This window comes from Juglans microcarpa x Juglans regia, chromosome 3D (assembly GCF_004785595.1).
Source record: "Juglans microcarpa x Juglans regia isolate MS1-56 chromosome 3D, Jm3101_v1.0, whole genome shotgun sequence".
Taxonomy (NCBI): Eukaryota; Viridiplantae; Streptophyta; class Magnoliopsida; order Fagales; family Juglandaceae; genus Juglans; species Juglans microcarpa x Juglans regia.
In genome coordinates, this window is record NC_054598.1 from 27,740,578 (window position 1) to 27,765,317 (window position 24,740).

Below are 24,740 nucleotides of genomic sequence, written 5' to 3' on the forward strand. Positions count from 1 at the left end.
TAAGTGCAACGGGAGATGATGGTGCAAATGGAACGTGTTATGTCGTTGCAACAAAATCCCCGTGGGCGAGGGAAAAAGAAGAAATAACTTTTATCAATATTTCTGACTAGTTTTAATATCTAATTTTGTACTTTTATAAGACATTGTTACTTCTTAATTGGGTATGTAATATGATACTATTGGTATTATGTTTTTAAATTTTATGAAATTAGTATTTCTGATCTGTACGTTCGAATGTAAATAAAAATCGTTCGAACGTTGGTTCACACTGTAACAAACGTTCGAACGTAAATACAATTGAATCGTACGAACGTTAAACTATACGTTCGAACGTACTCACGCTTAAACGAACAAACCGTTCGAACGGTAAAGCGACTAACGTTCGAACAGAAAACTTGCATTCGGACGCTCCTTCGTTTACATTCGAGTATACGTCCGAACATTAAACGCGCTACGTTTGAACATTAACGTTTTCGTTCGAACAAATATTCGAACGTTTAATGTAATTAACGTTCGGACGCATTAACATTCGAACGTACATTTTATACGTTCGAACACGATCTCCAACGAACGTCAACTTCTCTCATTCGAACGCCAATCGGTCGGGTATAACGTCCGAACGTTTGATTTTACGTCCGAACGTTATTTTCTGTGACAGTTCATAACCGTCACCAAAAAATGAACGTTCGAACGTTGTACCGAACGGAACACTTCCAACCGTCACTAAAAATATTTTTTGTGACGGTTGTACAGTAAACCGTCACCAAATGTTTTCTGTGACGCACTTTAGGTGACGGTCATGGTGACGGTTTCAAACCGTCACCAAAAATTTTTAGTGACGGTTTGCCATTTTTTTGTGACAGTTTTCTCTGTCACAAAATACACATTCTGTTGTAGTGTTTGATAGTAGGCCCATGGAAAGATAGGATTTACAATAGCAAAGTGGTATGGCTTAGCATGGTACAGGTATGATATTAAACCTAATGCTCTCAGTTTTTTAATATCTTCCCCCTGAAATTGCACACTGCTATTTTATTTGCATGTTCTAGATTAGAAAATGTTAGATGACTATATGATCTTTATAGATTAATTGAATTGTAGTTCAAAAATCAAGTTCATAACTTTTACATGGAACATATATAAATTACTCTTCCAGTTGAATGATGGTCACTCAATACTAAAATGCTAAAGTTATAGTGGCTTGACTATGAATCGAGGGCACAAGTAGCATTAGAATGCTAATGAGATGTGTTTGAAACACATATGGGCTTTTCACAAACTGTGGGAAGAGTGATAAAAGTCAATCTAATATGGAAGAGATTGTTAAATAGGTGGGTGAAAATACAATGATTTGCATTAGATGTTACACTGTTATAAACTTACGTAACTGGAATTGTCATAGACTAATATGCACTCTGCTTTTTATATTTCTCTATCGATGTTGGCATATAATTTTTCATAAGCACACACTATGCACAACAATCGGTGATTTTACACATTATACCTCCTCTATTTTGGAGTTACATTATTACCAAGGAGATGAAATTTAGTTGTGGGGCTATCTGTGGGTATCAGGACACGCATGGTTAATGATGAAAATTTTGGAACAAGTACAAAATATGGACTGGTTGCGAGTCTAGAATTGGAGACCTTTTACATGTACACTGATATTTGACAATCTTTATCTAATATTGCAGCTATCAATTATAGGGACTAAAGATCCCATCAGGTAAAATTCGAGTGCCCGAGCAGAACAAAGAACCAAGAATCCAAGCCTCCATGCATGCTGTTTAGGAAGAAGATCTTCATTCTTCTTCATTACAGGATATAGAATGAACTCCCCAGCCTTGTACGAGATGCACGATATAGCGTGACTTCCACAACACATATAGAATGGACTCCCCAGTAGAACAAACATGTATTGGTTCTTTTACACAAAATAGTATGCATGTATTAACTTAAAGCATCTATATCCTGTTATTTCAATATATGCATGTTGATATATCCAACTCTTATTTCTGTTGTAGTGTTTTGGGTATAATTTTGGATTTATGCTGGTCATTGTTTGGTTAAAACTACATTGGCATTCATGAAGTACACAGCTTAAGACAGATTTTATACTGAACCACGTGGTTCAGTATAAAATTTGCTTTTATCCCTTATTATGCAATGTCGAAACACAAAATCCAAAACCAATTACAACTGCATATAATTTAATGGATGTAAGCCCTAGCAATTGTAAAAATAATAATAATTTAATATATTTTCCGGCATATTAAGCATGTCCAAGAAAATAAATTATTTGAATATACTGCAAGGACATTTATGACGTTTGTGTTCCTGTCAAAATTAGTTATTTATGGTGAGCTTTTTTTATCGGTGTTGTACATTTCTAAAGGACCTATACATGCCACAAGTCCGTAATTCTCGCAAAAACAAATTGCAAGAAACAGATTATTTCTGACGACACAATTTGGTTACAAATAAAATAAGGCTAATTCTTGCATAGATATTATGGACATAAATCATGTACAGGAAATACTCATTGTCGCCAAAAATATACATATTTGACGAAAATAGTTCACTGAAAATCCTTATTTCCTACTGTATATTATGGATAGAAATGCTCAAATCTGGCGAGAGAAGCCACCATAATATGTTTTTTCTGGCTAGGAAACCACCTCCTGGGCCCCGAATATATGGCAAAATTTACAGTTTATCTAAGGATTTGGTCATGCCAGAAAAGCAACTTTTTTGGACAGAAATTGAGATTGCAAGAACTATTAGTATGTTGGGCCAGTTATCTCTGACGAAATTGCTACGACTTGAAAATGCCAGAAAAACACATTTCTGGCATTAAATGGGGGTCATATGGACAAACATCATCACGGGAAAAGTCACTTTCTGTTGTAGTGTATTCTTGGAAGATTCAGCATAGGATGTTTAATTGCAATATAAAAAGCTTGAAGCTTTATTCTTCTTTGCAGTTTCTAATAAAACTGCTCTTTTTGACTTGACAGAAAATCAAGTACCCAATTATAAAGGGAAATGGAAGACTCCTTGGAAGCATACCTATTTGTGACTAAAACCATGCATCCCCTTAACTATAAAAGTCGAGAGCAACAGTGGCCTGGAAGCTATAGGACTGTTTGGATTGAAAAATCATCTCAACTCATCTCATCTAATTATTATAATTTTTTGAAACTCTCGCATAAAATATAATAAATAATTCAATTTTTGCAAAACCAAAAACAAACATAATATTAAAAAATAATATTTTAACAATATTTTATTTAATTTTTAACTTTCATCTCATCTCAATTCACTATTCAAACCTCCCCATAGTCTTTTCTTCTAATAACTGCTTGTTTCCTTATGGTTGAATAAAAAAATGTCCGATACTACTGTTGTTCACCCGGCTCACATCCCAAACTACAAAAATATTCTAATATAGTGTCCCTATATAAATAGTTAATATAAAATAGCCTGAAAAATGTCAAAAAAATCAAGAAGTTATTAATTAGCTCCCCACCACTATGAGTTAATTAACTCCTCACCACTACTACTTAACTTCTGGGAAGTTAATTAATCACCCATTAGAAAATTCTATAAATGAGAGTTTTACATACATTAATTGTAAGAGTGAAAAAGTGAATGTACAAAAGAAAAGCTATCATCTCTCTCTACAATTTTCTAGAGAAACCATCTAGATCTCTTAATCTTGAAGTGTAAACTTTTTTAGGAGACTCTAGTAGCCTCCTAAGCGACATAGAGGTGCAATCACCATAATTTAACGTGGGTCATAAGACGAGCAAAGACTCAAGCTTGTGAGAATTTTACTCCTTGAGGTATTCGAATTAACCTTATTTAGCATATGTCATCCTGAATATATGTTGAAAAAGTGTAAAACATTAATAAAATATAGAATCTAGATGTGATCAAAGGAAACTACTTCAATTGCAATTTCTTTAGGCTGACATTGATGAATAAAAGTAAAAAGGTATGCTTCCAAGGAGTCTTCCATTTCCATTTATAATTGGGTTCTTAATTTTCTGTCAAGTCAGAAAGATAATTTTATTGAAAACTACGAAGAAAAATAAAGCTTCAAGCTTTTCATGTTGCAATTAAGCTAATTAGCATCTTCCCTACACTCACAGAGAGCATAGAAAACAAAAACATCCTATGCAGGAATCTTCCAATAATAGTCTAGGCAATAGAATAGCATCAAGGAAAATCAAGGCAACAAGATAAAGCCATTGCAAGCCCCAAAACAAGCACTACAGGTGGGGGGAAACTGCATATTATCATCCAAGGATCCTATAGCAGCTGAAAAAGTAGAGATATGGAAACACCAACTGAGGATGGTGGTAATACTAAACAAAAATGGCTTGACAAGAGGAAGAATGTGAAGCCCAACCCATGTGGAGCCCAAGTCTGGGAATACATGTATTTTTAGTGAGGTGGAGCCCAAATATGTGGATTAAGTGGGTTCTTTTTAGTGTGAGCGGAAGCAAGTTTAAGACCCAGCCCAATTGTGAGCCCATAAGCTGATGAGAAAAGCCCAGCCCTTCCACCAAAACTATGTGGTTTTGGCCTAAGGAATTGAAAACCCTACCTTCCTTTTTTCCTATTTTTTTTCTTCTTCTTTTAACCCATTTCCTTCTCATGCACCGTACCACCCCCAAACCCCCATTCTCTTCCATTTTCTTCTTCTTGTCACTATGACCTTGCCGCTGTCTCCTCTGCCACCGTCCGACCACTACAGCCTTCCTCATCTATAAGCCACTCCAACGTCTCCACCCCTCCGTCGACCACCCTCTCTCATATGGAAACCCATATCCATTTTGGGTTTGAAAACCATTCCTACCGCCTCCTATCCAACCATACCACGCCATCCAATGTCAGCCAAGGCAGCTCTTCCCTCTCGGTCTTTGTATTCATTGCCCTTACCTTGTCTCTACTGCTTGTTGTTTTTGTCTCTCTCTCTAGCTTTCTCTCTCTCTCTCTCTCTCTCTCTCTCTTTCTTTCTCTCATCATGTTGTTTGTTGCAACCATTGCCGCCACTACTCCTTACCCTGCGGTTTCCCTCTTAACCCCCCTCGATCTCGCCCTTCTTCCCATAGATCTCTCCCTCCCTCTGTCTCTAGATCTATGTCCCGTAATTAAGACGCTACCACAATGAATTGTCACACTCCACTGCTCAGCGAAGGTCATCTGAGCAGCCCCCCTACCCCTTCAGTTCCTACTCAACCTCTCCCCTCTTAGATCCGCCCAAAACCCATGCCTAAAGTGCTCTCTCTCTCTCTCTCTCTCTCTCTCTCTCTCTCTCTCTCTCTCACAGAGTTGCACTATTGCCAACCACTATCAACCACCGCAAGTTCCCCCTTCCCCACACTCTGTATTCATAAGGACCACCACCCACTACTTTCCCAACCGTAGATTCTCACTTTTTGCCCAGATCAGCCACTGTTCATCGTGCTCCGCCACCCACCACCACCCTCTATCGTGTAAGTCCTTCTCTCAACCTCCTTTTTGTTAGTTTAATCACCCTTAAGTTTTTCCCCAGTTGTGGGTCCCCACTAATCTGCCTAAATTTGCCTTCGTCACAGTGTCTCGTTGCTGCCGCCGTGCCACCACACAATGCGCACACACACTCACTAGATCTCTTAGACGATGCGCTCGATCATCAAGAAAATTGTCGTCTGCGTTGTAAGTAAAACCATAGACTCACCTTTAGAATACTTACATTGGGAAACTATATTTTTATTGCAGTCCGGTTGTGATTGGTTTAGTGGTCGAGGGCCTATGGAGCATTGGGATAATAACTTTAGTTGGTGATGATCTGTTGTCTAAGGGCTAGGTGAAGCATTGGGAATCGTGTGTGGTTGTGATTTGTGAATATGTGAACCTGTGTGTTGTTTGGCCATTGGTTGATATATTATTGTCATGTCATCCAATATTTGCCTGTTCACGCATCTGCATTATTATTATTGTTAATTATCTTGATTGTATTAGGTATGCTTTGATCCGTTTCTGCCGTGATTAATTTGCTAATTGTGCTATGTTCTCTAGTTGTGCTGTGAAATTGGAAAATTGTATTTTTAGTATCATTTATTAAATACGTGTTTTGTGGGTGGGTGCGTATCTTGACTCGAAACCGAGATGGGGTATTATTTTGGTGGAACTCCTCTGGTTACTCAGGAGTGTATAAAACTGAGTGACGTCACCTGGGTTGTCACCGAGCAACAACAGACTCAAACGAGATGGTAACGCTCTCGTGCCGACTCTGTGGCCTCTCTGTTGGCGAAGGCTAGAGGATGCCTGGTTATGTATGCATTGGGAGCAGAGCTGGGCATCACTCGTTAAGAAGTCACATGCACGGTCGTTACCCATGGTTTGGTGAAGGGAGTCAGGGTGTGTGGATGCTCTATTGGGAAGACCATGGTGCATGCGTAAATAATTTGATTTTATGGACTTTATGTGGATCACAACCCCAAACCAAGATTGGGCATTATCTCGATGGAGCTCCTCTAGTTACTCGGAAGCGTGTAAAACTGATTAATGTCCCCTGTGTTGTCGCCAAGTAACAATGGGCTCAGATGAGATGGCAACGCTCTTGTGCCAACTTCATGGCCTCTCTGCTGGCAGATGCTAGAGAATGCCTAGTCATGTATGAGCCAGAAACAAAGCTGGGCACCATTCATCACGAAGTCACATGCACGGTCATTACCCATGGAGTGACGAAGGGAGCCAGGGTGTGTAGATGGTCTATAGGGGAGACCATGGTGCATGCATAATTGAATGGATGCTTTAAAAATGGAAATGTGGATTTTTGGTGTGCGTGGCGTTTTCTATAAATTGCTAAGAAGGATATTGGTTTCGTGCACTGTTGAAAGGTCTCATTTTTCAAATGCTCTGATATGTCCACTTTTTCTATATTTGTGTTTTTAGGTATCATTCTATTGGGTTTACTTGTTGAGACTGTGAAATCTCATTGTGGTGTTCCCACCTATTGCGGAACTGTAGATTTTGATGTAGAGGACGGTATGAGGTTGGAGAATCGACTCCACCTGAGGAGTGAAGACTTGGGTACTTTTCTCCTTACGTAGCGTTGTCTGGTGCTTTCCTTTTAATTAGTTAGATGATTGTATAACTTTTATGTCGGGGATTGGGAGACTGGTGGCTTATGGATTATTTTGTTGGAGTTGTAAATTTGTTTTTTCTAGTACTGTTAAAATTAATTGATTACCTTTTTTTTCCATTGTGAGTTAACTTTGCACTAAACTTTCTCGGTATTGCAAGGGGTGTTTGACCCAAGCGGCCAACATCCTGACGTCGCAACTCCTGCTTCATCTAGCCCAAGTGGGGTTCGAGGGTGCCACAAAGAAAAATTGGAAAACTTATAGATGCTAAAATCTCATAGGAGAGTTGATAAAATGGTGATTAAAAAAGTTTTATTGAAAATAAAAAGAGATGGTAGCAGCAGCAAGCCAAACACACTTGAAGGTGAAGAAAAAGTTGGGCCACTTTTCCTTCTTGTCTTTTTTAGTTTTTTCTTTTTTCCAAGACTCCGCTGGTTAATTGCACATAAAGCAAATGCATCCAACTCGATCTGAGGAATCTAACTTGGTTAATAGTTCAGGTATAAATACCAGCAATGTATATTGCAGATGAAGGCAAAAAGTGACAATCAAAACGAATTTAGCATAATTGAGAGGTTGCCATAAGCACTTCGAACAACTTGGCATATTTTATGAGTTACCATGAACACTACAAACAATTTAGCATAATTTATGAGTTGTCATGAGCATTTTAAACAACGTCTTAGGATAGCTTAAGGGTTAACATAAGAGCTATGGTCATGCTTCAAATATGTCAGTGAAAATAAAATCATATATTTTACCCCAAAGCACTAGCATGATCAGTTTGGCTATCTAATTAGCTAAATTAGTTTGCCAAATATCACACTTTTTGCCTTTTGTCTATCCTACTCAACGTTTAATTTCACATTGGATTATCCATCTAAACTCTATATAATAATAAAATATTATTTACTATCAATTTTTTATCTACCCTTTCAATCTTTATATTTTACAGAGTTATTGGTCATATTTTATATTTTAATCAAATAAAATATGTTTTTTTTAACTAGGATTCCTAGTCTTCCAATAGTACTATCACTACAACAAATATGGGTTTTTCGCACGAATTTTTTTTTCACGATATACGATCGTGGCAAATAATAGGTTGATGACACGAAAACTGTTTGTGGGAAAAAATACAAGCCTTTTGCCGCGAGATCACGTTGGCAATTAAAACTTCGTGGGAAAACAATTTTGCCATGAAATAAATGCTTTTTGCTGCGATTAAAAGTTGCCGCAAATAAAATTACCCAAAATATCTTTCTTTTGTGGGTTATTAGTTTTTGCCACAAGGTTATTAGTTTTTGCGGTGACATTTTCTTGCCGTAAATAGTCCTCATGGGTTGTTAGTTTTTGAGACGAGATTATTATAATTTGCGACAATGTTTTTCTGCTACAAATAGACTAACCTTTGGGTTATTAGTGTTTTTGACAACGTTATCAGATTTTTTGGCGATAACAACCTGCCACAAATACTAATAAAATTAAATCCCCCGCTCCATTCTCACCCCCCCAAAAACACCCACGAGATACTCTTCTCTTTCTCTCTCCCTCCCTCTCTCTCCCTGTAGCTGTCGAGCCTCTCCTCCATGTTGTGCCACTGCAAATGCCTCTCCTTGCCGTCGAGTCACCATGGATCTTCCCCCTCAGCCCCTCACCTTCTCACCGACTCTCTCTCTCTCCCCCTCTTCCTCTCGAATCCCAGCAGATCCGTGCACCTCCGTCGTCTCCAGCCATGGCCATCGCCACCCTCAACCGCCCTACGGTTCTGCCAGTCACCAACCGTCGCTCCACTCCAGCTCCCGCATCTCTCTCCCTTGCACGGTGTCTCTCGTAGGTCTCCGCCACACACCCCCACTGTTTTCTTATTACAGTGGCCTTCCCCCGCTACCATGAGTCACCATCGCTGGCCCCAGCCAAGACGCACCACCACCACGAGCAACCTATGGACGCAACAACACCTCCCGCAAATTTGTATCTCAAGTGCATTATTTTAGTGTATATAGACGTGTATGGTATGGTGTTGAGGGCCTAGGCAAATTTGTATCTATGTAAATTTACTATTTCAAATGTTTTCAACCACTCAATTGCACCTCACAGGGTTTTGAGTCTGCTCTGAAAATGGTTTTGGGCTAGTCGAGGATGAAAAGAGAGATGAGGAGATGAAAGCACTTTTAAGATCCAAAGTTAAGATTGTGAGATGTCACATATTTTTCATTTTTATGGTCAAATATTAACAATGGGTAGATTATGGATAATTGTTCACATTGGGGATGAATTGACAACTGTGGTAATTTGGTAGTCATACTAAAAATGGAGTGGTATATTTTCTGGAATTCGGTCTTGATTTTGATAACACTTTATGACAGAAAATGTTCAAAATGATAGTTCTATGACTGGTGGTGCGTATGATTTTGAAAAAGCAACAACATGACTTACTAGTATGTCAATATCGTCATCGAAGGTGTCCATGCCTTGTTTGCCTTGGATTTATGTTATGTAAGATTTTTAAAAGGATTTTAAGTTTCATGTATACTAACTTGATTGGTTAGTATACATGACAGGGAAGCTCAAACTTATCTATCCTAACAAAAACTGGAGTGAGGCAAGCAGAGAGGTGCAGGAAAGTGATGTACAATGATGTTTGGAAATTTGTAAAGTTCTCTCTGCACTAAATGAATTAAAATTCCTTTGGGTTCAAGTGATAAATGTATTAAAATTCCTTTGGGCAGCAAGCATGCTGTATGTTTTTGGTTTGTTGGTTGGGCGATAGCCTATTTGGATTTCAATGGAGAAGATGGAATGGAGTGACTTCACTTGTATGGTTGGAGTGATAAATAACTATTGTTGTCTTTGTCTTGTGCTTTGAAGAGTATGTCGGGCCTCTGAAGATTAGAGATTTGGTATGGGCACATTACCATGAATTGATTTTTATTTCTTTTTGTGCCTTGGTGCTTATTTTCTTTGCCTTCTGTCGGTTCTTAGGTTAGTGAACTGCTAGGTTCTTTTGGTGACAATGAGCTTTCTCCTTAATGCCTTGATGGAGCCTAGAGGTTTTTTGAAAGATGATGGGATTGAAAATTTCAATAACGTCTTCGTAAGAATATTATGCTTAACTCTTATATATTTATAATTGTAAAGGAAATATAGGATTGTTATACTCATATCAAAAATAAAAAAAATATAGGATTGTTATATCTTATCAATTGATCGGACTGCAGAAAATGTGAATGGAAAATGTGCTTACATTGCTTTATGGCTGGCCTGCATATAATGATAGATTAATGGCAACAATTTGATGACTTGTGGGTGATCTCCTGTGCCCATGGATGCTTACATTAACAATAAAACTATTATTATTCTAGCTAGCATTATATATAAACGTCTTATTCCTCTGTTTCTTATTGGCAGTTTTTCCACTCTATGGTTAGGGTCAATGCTCAACTGCCATGAAATCTCAGTCAGTTCATGAGAATCTCAATGTGAACCATAACATAACTGTCCATGTACAGATCAAAAAAAAAAAAAAAGAGACATTTGTGGATGAACACTTGTGGATGTATTGGTTGTGACCCACAAGTTTTAACAAGAGGTTCAAAGATCAAGTTTTTATTTTCAATGTAATGTGCTTAGCTTTAACTATTAATGGGTTTTTATTTTGTTTCTTGCAGGAAAGCTTTCTCATGCTCTGCCCTGCTCATACTTCAATCAAGTTTCCAAATGAGAAATCTCAATCTGGAAAACATGTTTTTAAGGATAATCTGGTGCCAAATCAGAGGTACAACTCCATTTTCTTAGGTTTTTTAATGCTTTAATAATTAACTGAATCACTTTTCAATGTGGATAAGTGATAAATAGTGTATAACTATGTTGCAAGTGATAAATAAGCTGTTTCTGCTGCTCATATCACTTTTACGGCTTCTGAAACTTGAAACCGATGCCCTCATTCTTGAGACTTGCAATTCTAGTTTTTGCTTCCTCCTCACTAAATGCCACTGTGTTCTTTGTATCAAGTATCAACCAATTTTCCAAAGTATCAATGAAAAGCTTTCTTATAAATGGGTTGAGGCCACTCACCCATCAATATTGAGATAGATGATCTACTCTGAAATTTCAAGCACTAGAGTTTTTTGTTACCCCTCTTTTCATGTATCTTTTTCTATTTCTAGTCAGGCCTTCCTTCTGTATACTTGCAAGCGTGGGATGCTACCTTTGTTTTAATTTTATTAATAAAGTCTTCCATTACGTATGATCCAAGAATTTTTTTGTGACAACTAATTGATTTTTGTAGTTTATCTTACCCTTTTTGCTGTGCTTGAATTCATTACTTGGACCTTGCAATCCACACTTCACTTGTAGTCTGCGAAGGAGCATAGGCATTAGTTTATTAATTACATAAAGTTCTTAAATGCTTCTGTTATCATAAGTTATCAGCGCATATGATTTTTGTCACTTTAATCTCCTCTATCCTATAAGATGATTTTGTCACTTGATTTCTTTGAGCTATTAAGATAAGTACTCGTAAGAATTGTTAAACTGAAGCACCGGACTCTAAAAATTTATGCTTTTCAGATTATTTAGTTTGGGAGTAATCAAGTGATTAGCTTTTTCATGTCTTCTTTCTAAATAATTTTGCTTCAGGTTCTTATGCTCAAGTTTGCAAACATGTGTTGCAATGGAAATGTTCAAGTTACTAGAACCTGATCTTTGCAATGGAGGGATTTTATAGGTCAAGTTACCAGAACTTGTTCTTTGCATTTAGTTATGGGAAAAAAGAACCCTCTATCAATTGTTGTGTCTAATTTCCTTTTATGCCATTAGCTTTGAAGTTTGGATGAAGTGGATTTTTTTAAACCACACCCCACTATTGGTGGAGTTATGAATTGTAACTTGTAAAGTTTTGTGATTGTGTGGTCTATGTGTATAAATTAGGTTCTTATTAGAAGTTTTTCTTGTGAATGTTAGCATATTCTTGCATGTTTGTTTTTTAAAATTCATATAAGTGTGAATTTGGATCTCTAAGGTTCAGATATATTTATTTTAACCTATATTAGACTATTTGCTATGATTATTTTTGGCTTTCAATCATTTTTTTTATTTTATAACTTTTTTTTTTTCAAAAATCTCTTAGTATTTGCCGCGAATGCAACTCATGGCAAATACCTTTATTTTTTTGGTTGGAAGTGATTATTTCCCGTGATAAGATTTCGTAAATAAGTATTTCCGACGAAATATTTTGTGAAACGTGTATATTTCTCAGGTAAGTATTTTATTGAAAATACCAAAGATAACTTTTTTCACGAAAATATGTCATGAGTAAACACTTTTTACCACAACCTCTTCTCACGGAAAATGATGTTATTGCCTACCATCATACCAGATGAAAGCTTACTTGCCACGGAAAAATAAAAAAAGGTTTCAATCACTCCGGTAGTTTAAGGGAAAAAGAAGGTTCTTCCATAAACTTATTTAATTTAGTGGAAAAATACTCTTTTTTTCACCAATTATATCCCTCGTCTTTCTTTCTCTCATCTTTATCCCTATTCTCTGTATTCGTTCCCTAGCTAGTACCTCCTCTGTGCTATTATTAACCTTGTCCTTGTTTATGTTTTTTAGGGCTAGATAATTAGAGAGGAGGGCCTTCGACAGCACTAGTCATTTTTCAAATCTTTAATAAACAATACAACGATAAAGATAACCGTGGTACAAGCGATACAGAGAACCTAATTGTAAGGCCCTGCCTCTTCATCAAAGTGGCCCGGATCAGTGCGTGAAAATGGCCCAGCCATTTTCGTGTTTAGTGAGAATCCCGAACGACGTCGTTTTTTAGGTGAGTGTTTTCTTCTTCAACTTCCGTTTCTTTCCGCATTTTTCTGTTTCAGTTTCTCCCGCATCTCTCTCGCGCACGTCTCTCTTTTCTTTTCAGTTTCATCTGTATTTCTTGTTGTTGGCTTTAGTTTGAGTTTCCGAATCCCTTGCCTTAGACCTCCTCACGTGGATTTCTGTTGCTGCGTTGCCTCTGGTTTCCCGAGTGTCGCTGTCTGTTGCACTCTGTTTTCTCTCCATTTTTGCATTTCGGTTTCCATCTGCAACACACGGGCATCATTTCGCATCCCCTCCTTTTTCGACTGGTAAGGGTTTCTTTCTCATCCAAGTCTCGGTTTCTCCTTCTGTAACCATGCGATTTCTGCTTCTTAGTTTTGGGTTTGGTTTATCTTCATTTTGTTGCAGTATCTATTTTGGCTGTGAGATTGAGTAGCTTTTTGTGAGTTTTTCTGGTTGTTGCGTGGTGAGTATTTCGGGTTGGTGTTTTGTCCTAGGTTTGGATTATTTGAAGTTTCATTGTAGTGGAATTGTTGGACTAGTGGTTGAGAAAATATTTGGAAGTATTAGTTTATACTTTATGTTATGGAGTTGGGAATGGAAAGAAGAGTGCTTTGTGTAGTGTAAACTAGTTAAGTTGGCAAAATCTGAGTACTTCGCTCGAGCGGACTGTCGAGCGCGACTCGAGCGAACAACCAAATGAACATTGGCTTGAGCGGAGTGTCGAGCGAGACTCGAGCGAACCTCTCTGACTTGCCTTCGCTCGAGCGGTCTGTCGAGCGAACTTGGCTCGAGCCAACTGTCTAGCCAACTTTCAGCAAACACTTTTTCAGTTCCAAATCAGTCTCCACTTATAACCAACATACTGAGTTTAGTATAGAATATTTTGGGTTGAAGTGTGGGCTGTCCGGATTGTTATTTGGCTAGTTACGTTTGATTAAACTCGTTGAATTATGGTCTAGAGTTTGAGTCATGAGTTGTTTAAAACCAATTGTGTATTGTTGGACTTTAATATTTAGTTTATATTATCTTATGAATAGGTGACGAGACGGATAGAGACCGTATTCAAGTCATAGATAATTCGCTGCAGGAGTCAAGTAAGTGGGGTTCCTATGCTAGGTTTTATACAAGTTAATAAGACTGAGGCTGATTTTATGAAAAACTTGCATATTTTGTGTTATGTTGGGAACTTGTGAAAATAAAGATCAACCTCGGTCACTCATCTGCATTATTCATGAAATCTGTGTGAAAAAGGAAAAAAAATATGTTTTGGCATGCATTGTGTAGACATGAGCTAAATTCTGTCATGTGGTTTCTGAAATCTGGAAAAGAGCGATATTGAGGATATGAAAAGTTGTGCATTTTTTTTTTAGAAAGATGTTCTGGCTTTTGTGTTCAGCGTGTGTAACTGTCTGATTCTGTTTTGGTACTCTGTATTATTTTGTTATAACATCTGAAAACCTTTGGCATGGTGTACTGGTTTTCGTATCTGACTCTGTCTCTGCTTTGCTCTGCTCTGCTCTGTTATGCTCTGCTCTGTTTGGGTTGGTACCAACTTCTCTGTCTCTGAGTACACCCACTTTGGAAACAAAGTGGTTTTATTGTGGTCTTTCCTGTGTCTCCGAGAAGAATAAAGGAAAGATTTCACCTCTGTCTCTGCCTGGTTTGGCCACCGGGGTTAGCACAACCCTACCACGGGGGTGAAACATGGTCTCTGCTCTGTTTGATGCTCTGTTTTGATATGATGATGATACTCAGTTTATGTTATGCCAAAGTACCATGGATTTTACTTGTTTTAAAACCATCGCTCTGTTATTTTGAAAATATGTTCTGTTCTGCATGATAACTCTGGAAAAATATTTTGTTCTGCATACTCTCCTTGATAAATGCTCATGTTTGCACGCTAGCATATGATTTCTGCTTACTGAGTTATTGATAACTCACCCCCTATCATTATAATATTTTTCAGATGATGTGGTGAGTCCAAATGAGGACCTGGATTAGAATGCTGTTTGTGTCTAAGCTGAGGAGATGTTGGTAGAAGAAGGACTTCTGGTGTTCTTAGTTTTAATATCTTTGAGTTTTATTTATGTCTTGAGTTTAGTAAGATTTATGAAATATTTAGCTGGTTTGTTATGACTATCGAGAGGTTATGGACCCCTTTGATTTATTATTATTGCAATAAAGATTTTGTGGAGTTTGTAATGAGATTATTGAGAAGATTTGAGATTGATTTCATTTATGAAGTTTTTTCTTTGGATGTGTTGGGAGATATGTTTATGAGTGACAAGTAGAAATTCTCCAAGCCACCCGGATTTGGGGCGTTACACTAATGAAGCATAATGACATGCACATGCCACCAATTATCAAGACCCTTGGGCCCTTGGCAAAGTAAATCTACTCGTAGTCTTCGATTGCTTGGGAAATGTTCCATGAACGGTAGGCTTTTTCCGGATAATTAATGCCCAAAAAGTATTATGTTGCGGCCGCCGCATACAACATCTTCTTTAGAGCTTGGACGTTCCGGCGATAAAAAATAGTTGGAAATAATTATTTTGCCACTGATTTATGGCTTTTTCTTACAACTTAATGTTGCCCAAAAAAATCATTTTTTTCTTTTAGTGAACCCCAGAGGGATGAAGTGTTAGCCTTGTTTTCAGTAAAGATCAGGATGCTCTCTTGAATTCTCAATCATCTTTGGACAGCGTTCTCAAATAGACCTCAGATCTAGACTGTACTGTCAGATTCTTAAGAGCTTAGAGGCAAGTTTCATCTTTCTCTCCATCGAGTAAGAAGATATGAGCTCAATGGAGGCAGGAAGTAGATCTATAAATTAATTTTAATATATGGTCCAAACAAGTATTTTAAATTTTAAAGATCAAAATCTAAATATTTGTCCTCAAATCCAAAACCCAAACGAATTATTAAAGTGTGTTTGAACTGAGTTTTTTCATCTAGAGAGTCACTTGAAGCTATTGTTTTGTATGCTCTCGGAGTCTCGAGCCCCCGCATATATTGTTTTGTATGCTCTCGGAGTCTCGAGCCCCCGCATACTTTTCCCATAACCAACCAACTTGCCCTGTGTGTACGAGATGAGAACTCATGATTTGATGATCTGCTTGCATCTTTAAGAGATGATAAATCAAGGGCAAAAAGAATATAAGCCATTACATAGTGCAGAATATAAGCTAGTACGTACGATATAATAAAGTGGAAGCCATTATTTAATCAACAAAATGGTCGAAAGCACAAGGAAGTTTCGTTTGTAGGCTTATTATAAGCATAAATTGGGAGAGATCAGATACCATATGAGTACATATAATGGATCGATCCACCATGAAAGACACGAGGTACCTGCTCAAACTAAGATGACTAAAAATGAAAAAAACCAACAATACATGATGTAGGAAAGGGTACCTTTTTACGTACTTTCTTTTTCAGAAAATAAAGGTACTTATTTATAATATATGCTATATGCATGTGATGTTTTTGTTCCATCTACTCTTGGCTGATCTTCATAAGAGTATCATCTATCTCTCTGGTAAGATCAGCTGCAAACTGAAGCAAATCTTTTGGATCTGGAATATCCGCGTTAAGTTTCTCATATTCATAAGTCCAACGGACCAAGCTTCCCTCTTTCTTTGGAAAGACCTGAGAAATGAACTTGAAACTTTTGAACGACTCTACGAATGATCCTCCTATCACCTTGAACGTTACTGACAGTTTTTCGTCATCTATGCTCTCGTATATCTCCTTGGAAATTACAGTTTTCCCCCCTACGAAGCCAGACCAATAAAATAACATGTGACACGTGAGAGAGTTTGTATTAATACAATATCATGTGATCAATAACAAACTTTTGTTGCACTTACCGTATGCGAGATGCCAGTTCACGACAGCACCCACTTCTTCCCATTTTCCTTCTACTAAATCAATCCTGGGTATACAGTTAGGGCAAAGTTTTGGTATCTCGTACAATCGTTTCGCGTTAGCCTCATAAAAAGCACGAGCTGATGACTTGACCTCTATTTCAATACTTAACTTACCAGACAGAGAAGATGACATTTTTCCTTTCAATTATAAGGAGTTTTCAGTATTCTAGTACGAGCAAGTCGAAGCAGTTAGTAGTTGCAATGAAAGACTGTGTCCAGGCCACTAATGTTCTTCGGCTTTTATAGGAAAAAATGGACTGGGTTTAGTGCGTACTGTACGTTAATAAAGTCACACTCGTGCCTTTGAAACAGCAAGCTAGCCGACGTCGATCTTTGAGTATTGTTATTTTTATAATTAAGCTTGAATAATCTTCTGCTTAGTCTTTCCACTTTAATTCAGCTTCTATAAAAAGCACGAGCTGGTGACTTGACCTCTATTTCAATGCTTAGTCTCAATCACTCAGCCAATTTTGTAGGAGGATTAATCTAAATTAATCATTTGTCAAACTTTTTTAGATATGAAATCAGAGCAAAACCATATAATTAAGATATAACAACATTAATCATAAGGGGACATTGGGAATGTTAGATGCAGGTTGGGAGGGATATCCCCCCCCAAAGGCCAAGCTGACTCCACTCCTCAGAAGCCCATCTAATTTGTGAATGCGCCTATCTGTGTCAAGAGGAAGGAGTTCTAGACCCAGCCCGTGCGGCATACGTCAGAGGGGAAGAGGCCATGAAATCACTGACACATCCTAGCCCACACGGGAGGCAGGGGATCACGCGCATATTAAATGAACAAAGACAGCAGCAGACAACAATCTCAATAAGAGACTCACCTTTTTCAGTGACGTAGGCAGTGGGCACACTTTCCCACCTGCCATAAGGAACAGGACACACAGAGAAGTGTACCGCATTTAATGCGGTGGCATGGCATCCAAAGCAATAGGTAGTCGCCCTACAGTAGGCATGGCACCCAATATGACTCCTGAACATCCCACTGACAAAGAGTGGGGTCCACCTCAATCGGGTATATACAAAGGCTCACCACCAGGTTAGACAGAGGGATCTTGTTCTGTCTAGACTCTTGTATACAATATCATCTCATACTGACTTCGGCATCGGAGGTGTTACACACCACCCTAATCCCTCACCCTTGAGTGTGTTGCAGGAGCATTGGAGAAGGTGAGAAAAGTTGACTGGGAATGAAACATGTCCTTAACAGTGGAGCCATGTGTGGGATACCGTGGATGATGTCTCATTCGTATGCCGGCAACAAGACGATCCCAAACCACCCGTGGACAGGAAGAATCCTCGAGAAACATGGAAGCAAGGTTCACTGAAATGCAAAACGTTGTGAGGAAGTTGACAGTAGAAGTGGAAAGGTTTCGACAGGAGAACGAGGCACGGAAGGAAGGTAGAAGCAAGTCATTGGAAGGCCAAGTTAGGACAAGCACACTAAATCACGAAGCACAGTAGGAGTAGATGCGGCTGAGGAAGAGAGAAGGCAGATGCACCATGAGTTGTGCGACCTTATGGATAAGTATGAAGAGATGGCCTAGAAGATGGGCGCATCATCCTCAATCGACAAACTAGTCATTAGCACCAATTTACCATATAACGTTGAGGTAATGGCGGCACCACTTCCACCTAAATTCAAAATACCTCAAATGCAAATGTATGATTGGTCTAAGGACCCCCTCAAGCACTTGGAGACTTTTAAGGCTCACATGACCCTCCAAGAGTTCGAGGAGATAACTTGTTAGGCCTTTCCTTTAACACTACGAAGAGATGGCTCAAAATGCTACCCCTAAGGTTGATCGACGGCTTTGGAGAGCTAGCCTATATACTTTTAACGCAGTTTATGGGAAGTAGGAAGGGAGGCGACCAGCGGCATATCTCTTGACTGTCAAACAAGGGGAAGATGACTAGAGGCGTATCTCTTGACTGTAGCACGATGTAATGCTTGGAGAGAACATATCGCGTCCAAACGCCAGCCTCAATGTACAAAAGGAGAGTAAGTCGACCTCATGAGATACTGACTAACATGACCGAATGAACCGCCACTTTTTCACGTACAAACGGTCAGACGATCACCGAACTGGATACTATTACATGCTAAAGAAGAAGATGAATGAGTTGGAACGTTTGTTCGCCCAACACTCAACGAAGGCTAGTCTGACCAAGGAGGCAGGCGCATGAGATAACGTCAGATTGAAAGCTCCAATAGGCGGAGAATTGAACAAAAGACACCTCGAAACTTCTCCAGCCATACTCCGGCATTCGATAACAATTTCTTGGGAGAGATACGCACCATAGCTAGTGGGTATGCCTAGGACAGCCCCACCTCAGTTGGAAGGAAGGCCAACGCCCGAAGGGCCTAATACTAAAAGGTATTCACATCAGAAAGGTCCCCAACTAAACATAGGAAGCGCTCCGAGACCACTGTCATCACATTCGGCAAAGAAGACAAATAGATGGGTACTTCACCCCATGATTACTCACTAGTAGTGACCATGTTGGCCGCTAACTTTATAACTCGGAGAATTTTGATAGACAACGGCAACTCAGCCGACATCCAGTTTAGGATGCATTCACTAAAATGGGAATTGATCCTAGCCACCTACGCCTGACACCCATGCCATTGAAGGGGTTCACGAGTGATCTAGTCTGGCTAGTGGGAGCCATCAACTTGTCATTCCTGGCAGGAAAGGCCCCTGAACCATCGCAACAATGATTGAATTTCTGTTGGTAAAGGCTCCGTCTTCATATAACGCAATTCTAGGGTGTCCCACCCTAAACAATCTAAAGGCGATAACTTCAACCTTTCAGCTGAAGATGAAGTTTCCCACAGAAGCCTAAGTGGGCAAGGTCAGGGGTGAGCAAGTACTCCCTAAGAATGCTATGTACAAGAGTTGAAGGCTGGGGGCACACATGTCCGAGCACTCAAGAAGCTAATATAAATTAGGGGACCACCACCACTGCTAGACCTCTCTGATTGAGATGAGGAAATCTGGGAAAAAAAAACGCTTTAACAGGCAGGGCAGAACAATCCCTTGGAGCTGGTCTCCATCGACCTGGGAAGACTTGAACAAATAGTGAGGCACAAAATGATAATGGAAGTCGAGATGAGGTGGTCCATGAAGAAACTTCTGACTGAGCATCGCAATGTGTTCGCATGGAATCACAATGAGATGTCTAGAATCGATAACACAGTCATTGAACATCACCTTTGTTGAACCCTAAGGCCAAGAAAGTAAAAAAAAAAAAAATGCAAAAGTTTCAGCATAGCGAAGTATGCCACCATACCTGAGGAAGTTGACCTTCTCCTTACTGTGGGGTTCATCCAGGAAACGCATTAGCCCGAATGGCTATCCAATGTAGTGTTAGTAAAGAAGCCAAGTGGCAAATGGAGAACGTGTGTCGACTTTACTGACCTTAAAAAGGCATGCTTGAAGGATAGCTTCACGTTACCTTGCATAGACCTAATCGTGAACTCCATGCTGAGCTATTGCCTGCTGAGCTCCATGGACGCTTATTCATAATTCAACTAAATCTAGATGAATCTCAACGATAAGGACTCTATTGTTACCTAGCTATGCCTTTCAAACTGAAGAACAGAGAAGCAACATATCAACAATTGGTCAATTGGATGTTCAAAATTCAGATAAGTCGTAGCATGAAGGTTTATGTGGATGACTTGCAGGTCAAGAGTAACGAACCTGAACACCACTTGGATGACTTACGAGAAGCTTTTGCAGTCTTGCGCTAGTATAAGATGAAACTGAATTTGGCAAAGTGCACCTTTGTGGTGGAATCCGAAAAAATCCTTGGGCTTTATGGTCTCAGAGCGGGAGATCAAGGCCAATCCGGAGAAGATTGAGGCCATAATGAACATGCTGTCGCCATGAAGAATAAACATCATACATAAGTTGACAAGACGGGTGGCCACCCTCAATCAATTTTTCTCTCGGTCAACAAACAAGTGCTTACCATTCTTTAAAGTTTTGAGAAAGACGCTAACTTGGAATGACGAATGTAATCAGGCATTTGGCAAGCTGAAGGAGTACTTGGCTCACCCCCTGCTCCTTAGCCAGGTAGAGCCGGGGGAGGACCTAACCATATATCTATCGGTGTCCCCAAACACCATCTCGCCAATCTTGGTACGGGAGGCGGATGGATGTCAGAAACCGATGCACTACACCAGTCAAGCATTCCAGGGGAGTTGAGGAAGGTATTTGTGGATGGATAGGATCGCCTCTGCACTAGTGATCGAGGCATGGCGATTGAGGTCGTATTTTTAAACCCACCCAATGAAAGTGCTAACTGAAACAACCCTCAAGAAGATTTTGCAATGGCCGGACTCCTTAGGCCGCTTGATGAACTAGGTTATTGAACTAAACGAGTTCGACATAGAGTATCTTCCACGTACCGACTTAAAAGGACTAATATTGGCCTATTTTGTAGTTGAATTTACCGAATTCCCAGAAGAGATGCCCGTTGCACCCATAAGAAATCCCTGCAGGTCTTTGTAAATGGCTCGTCCTTTTGGGCTAGAGGGGGAGTAGGGGTGCACATCACCACAGACTTGGGAAAGGAGCACAACTATGCGATTAAACTTGCCTTCAAAACCACCAATAACGAAGCTGAGTATGAAGCACTACCGGCTGAACTGTTAGTAGCCGAGAAGTTGGGTGCAACAGAGATCGAGGTTAAGGTCGAGTCCCAGGTAATCGTTAAACATGTGCTAGGCAGATTCGCCATGGAAGGTGAGAAGCTATAAAAGTATCTGCAACTGGTGTGGGAGAAACGTGAATCTTTCCGTTACTTCCTCATCCAACAGATGTCGATGAAAGAAAACCAAAGCGCATATAAGTCAGTGTGAACTGCCTAAAGACGAGAAGACTCACCCTTGCCAGAACCCAAGATTACCCTGATGGTAGAGGTCCCTGCCATAGGGGTCGAGGTCTCGGTGGTGCACTCGGGGGCTCCAGAGTTGGCATTGGATGTGATAAAGTACTTGGACACCAATGAGGTACTGGATGAAAAATGGGAAGCTTGAAAAGTCAAGAACAGGGCAGTGCACTTCACCTTGGTAGACGTGGTCTTATACAGGCGAGGCTTCTCGGAGCCCCTCCCGAGATGTGTCTCACTGGAAGAAGCCCAATACATACTAGTCGAGATACATGGGAGAATTTATGGGACTCATTCTAGAGGCAAAGTATTGGCCTGAAGGGTAATGAGGGCAGGGTACTACTTGCCCCATGCCTTCAAGGATGCGGTGGAATTTGTCAGGAAGTGTTCAGAGTGCCAAATCCATGCACTAGTACCAAATTGCCGCCAAAGGAGCTGACATCAATCATGTCTCCATGGTTGTTTGCACAATGGGGAGTGGATTTAGTCGGGCTCTTACCTGCAAGCAAGGGGGCATAAGGTTTGTAGTCATCGCTGTGGACTACTTCACTAAGTGGGTAGAACAGAAGCTCTGGCGACTATAACCACTAGCGCCTTCCCAAGATTCCTATGGAAAGCCATTGTTTGTCAATTTGGCATCCCGTGAAACATCATATCGGACAATGGGCAACAGTTCGACTCCCTCCATTACTGCAACTGGTTCGCTGAACTGAAAATCAAGTTCAAGTACTCTTCCCTGAGTCACCAACAGTCCAACGAACAGGTCGTGGCAACCAACAAAACTCTGCTAGGAATCCTAAACAACAAGCTAGCAGACAAGAATGGGAACTGGGTGTAAGAACTTACACTCCCGGGGATCTTGTGGGCATATTGAACTACTATTAGGGCACCGGCAGGGGAAAAACCATTCGCCCTCACTTATGGTAGAGAGGCAGTAGTTCCGACAGAGATAGGTGTACCAACCACCATGGTTCAACACATCGATTGAAGGTCCAACAATGAGAAATTGGAGGAGTAGTTGGACCTGCTGGAAGAAAGAAGACATGAAGCGAAGATACGGATGGCGACCAACAAGAGGAAGGCCGAGCATTATTTCAACACACGAGTCAAACCTAAGTCCTTCAAACTTAAATTTTGGCGTTCCACATCCCGTTCGGTACCTTACACAACAAAAGGCACATGGCAGCCTTACAGACTTCAACGGGAAAGTTATTTATTTTTATGAAAAATTATAAAATAAAAATAAATTATTTTCCCATATAAGAATTCGTTAGAAAAAGAAATCTTAAAAATAAATTAATTTTTAAGAATTATATTAAAAATAACTTAGTATTTATTTAAATATAAAAAGAATGCTATTTTTAATTATATAATTTCTTAATATTAAAGATTATTTCTTTTAAGTTTTATATAAAAGTAAATTTATTTTTTAATTATTAGAATACCACATGATTGTATGTAAGACTGTCACGTGGCTGTTTGTAAGACTACAACATGTTGTCTATTAAATAGAGAAGTAATGCCACATACAGTCGTGGAGTGTCCAAACGCCGTGTAGTCGCTTTGAAAAAGAGTGAGGTCTACTATTAAAAAATTAATTTTTATCAAAGTGACTACGTGACACTTGCGCACTCATAATTGCAATTATCACTTCTCTAAATAGAGTGGATAGAATACGTAACAGAGGTCAAATTTGAAATTTGATTCTGCATGAGGGTCGAATCTCATTTGAGACTAGATTTGAATTTTGTAAATAAAATCTTACTGTTCTATCTACCGACTTGAAAATAGAATAATTCTTTCTATATTTGGTAACACGCTAAAAGTATTATTACTAATAATGTGGTATAAACACTAAAACATTTATTAGAACAAATTAAAAGGACATTTCGCGAAGCACACTCCATTAGCTCTAGAAAGTAATTTTTTATTAAAAAACAATGTATCTAACCTTCCTTTGAAGAACGCAATTAAAGAAGAAAAACATGCATTTTTCTTACTAATAATCAAACTTTCTTTCAAAGAATTCAAAGTACGAAAACTGACCAGATCATCTGGAGGGAGTTAGCAGGAATTTGAAAACATAATTTGTTTTATATAGCCCAGCTAAAAAATACTGCATCTCGTAAAAACTCTTGATAAATTATTTTTAAAAACTGAATTTACGTAATTGGTTTAGTTGAATCCATGACCTTTATGGCTCATTGAATACTTAGAATATCTTAAAATATTTATGAATAATAATAAAATATTTTAACTCAAAGTATTCAATGAGCCATAAAGGTCATGGATTCAACTATATAAAAGTTAAAACCTATATAAAAATTATGTATTGCAATTTGAAAATATGATTGTTGGGTAGAAGAAGTATTAACAAAATATATTTGTTGGACAATTAGGTTGAAGAAAAAAATTAATTGAAAAACAATAATTTAAGTATCAAATTAAACTATTAATTAACATATGGTTAATGTAATTGTAAAATACGAAAGAAAAAATTAAAAAATGTTATTATTAAAAAAATAATAATATATTATTATTTTGATGAATCTAATAGTTAATCTAATATAAGGTTAAGGATAAAGAGATTTTAAATTTATGGTACTATCTCCAATTTCACCAAAGTGAATAATATAATCGTAAAGTCGCACAAACATCACCTAATTATTTTAAATAATAAAGTAAAATCTAATGTTAAAAAACTATTTTTAATGAATTTGAAAATAAAAAAAAAAAAATTTACATATTCGATGGTTGTTTCGGTGGACTTCAGTTGGGAGTAGCACCGTCCAAATATAATTTCTTATTATCTCTCTTTCTCAAGATAGCCGTGACCTTAGACTGACACGTGGAACTACATCGCAAATTAAGCGCATTCCTAAGCTATCAATCAAGACAACTCGACAAGAACCTGAGAAAAAACATATTA

The 24,740-nt window shown here is 38.7% G+C and overlaps 1 protein-coding gene and 1 long non-coding RNA gene across 2 annotated transcripts; one reads left to right on the forward strand and one right to left on the reverse strand.

The window, feature by feature from the left end:
- Window positions 1-899: 899 nt before the first annotated feature.
- Window positions 900-6,677, forward strand: LOC121253914. The gene is made up of 3 exons (XR_005938530.1): window positions 900-966; window positions 1,698-1,849; window positions 6,667-6,677. It is a non-coding gene; the product is annotated as an uncharacterized LOC121253914 (long non-coding RNA).
- Window positions 6,678-16,294: 9,617 nt separating this feature from the next.
- LOC121253918 (MLP-like protein 43) lies at window positions 16,295-17,111 on the reverse strand. Its single transcript, XM_041153840.1, has 2 exons — window positions 16,838-17,111; window positions 16,295-16,741 (listed from the first exon to the last, which is right to left on the reverse strand). The coding sequence occupies exons 1-2, from the start codon at window positions 17,028-17,030 to the stop codon at window positions 16,464-16,466; spliced, it is 471 nt and encodes a 156-aa protein (XP_041009774.1). The 5' UTR covers window positions 17,031-17,111; the 3' UTR covers window positions 16,295-16,463.
- Window positions 17,112-24,740: the final 7,629 nt, after the last annotated feature.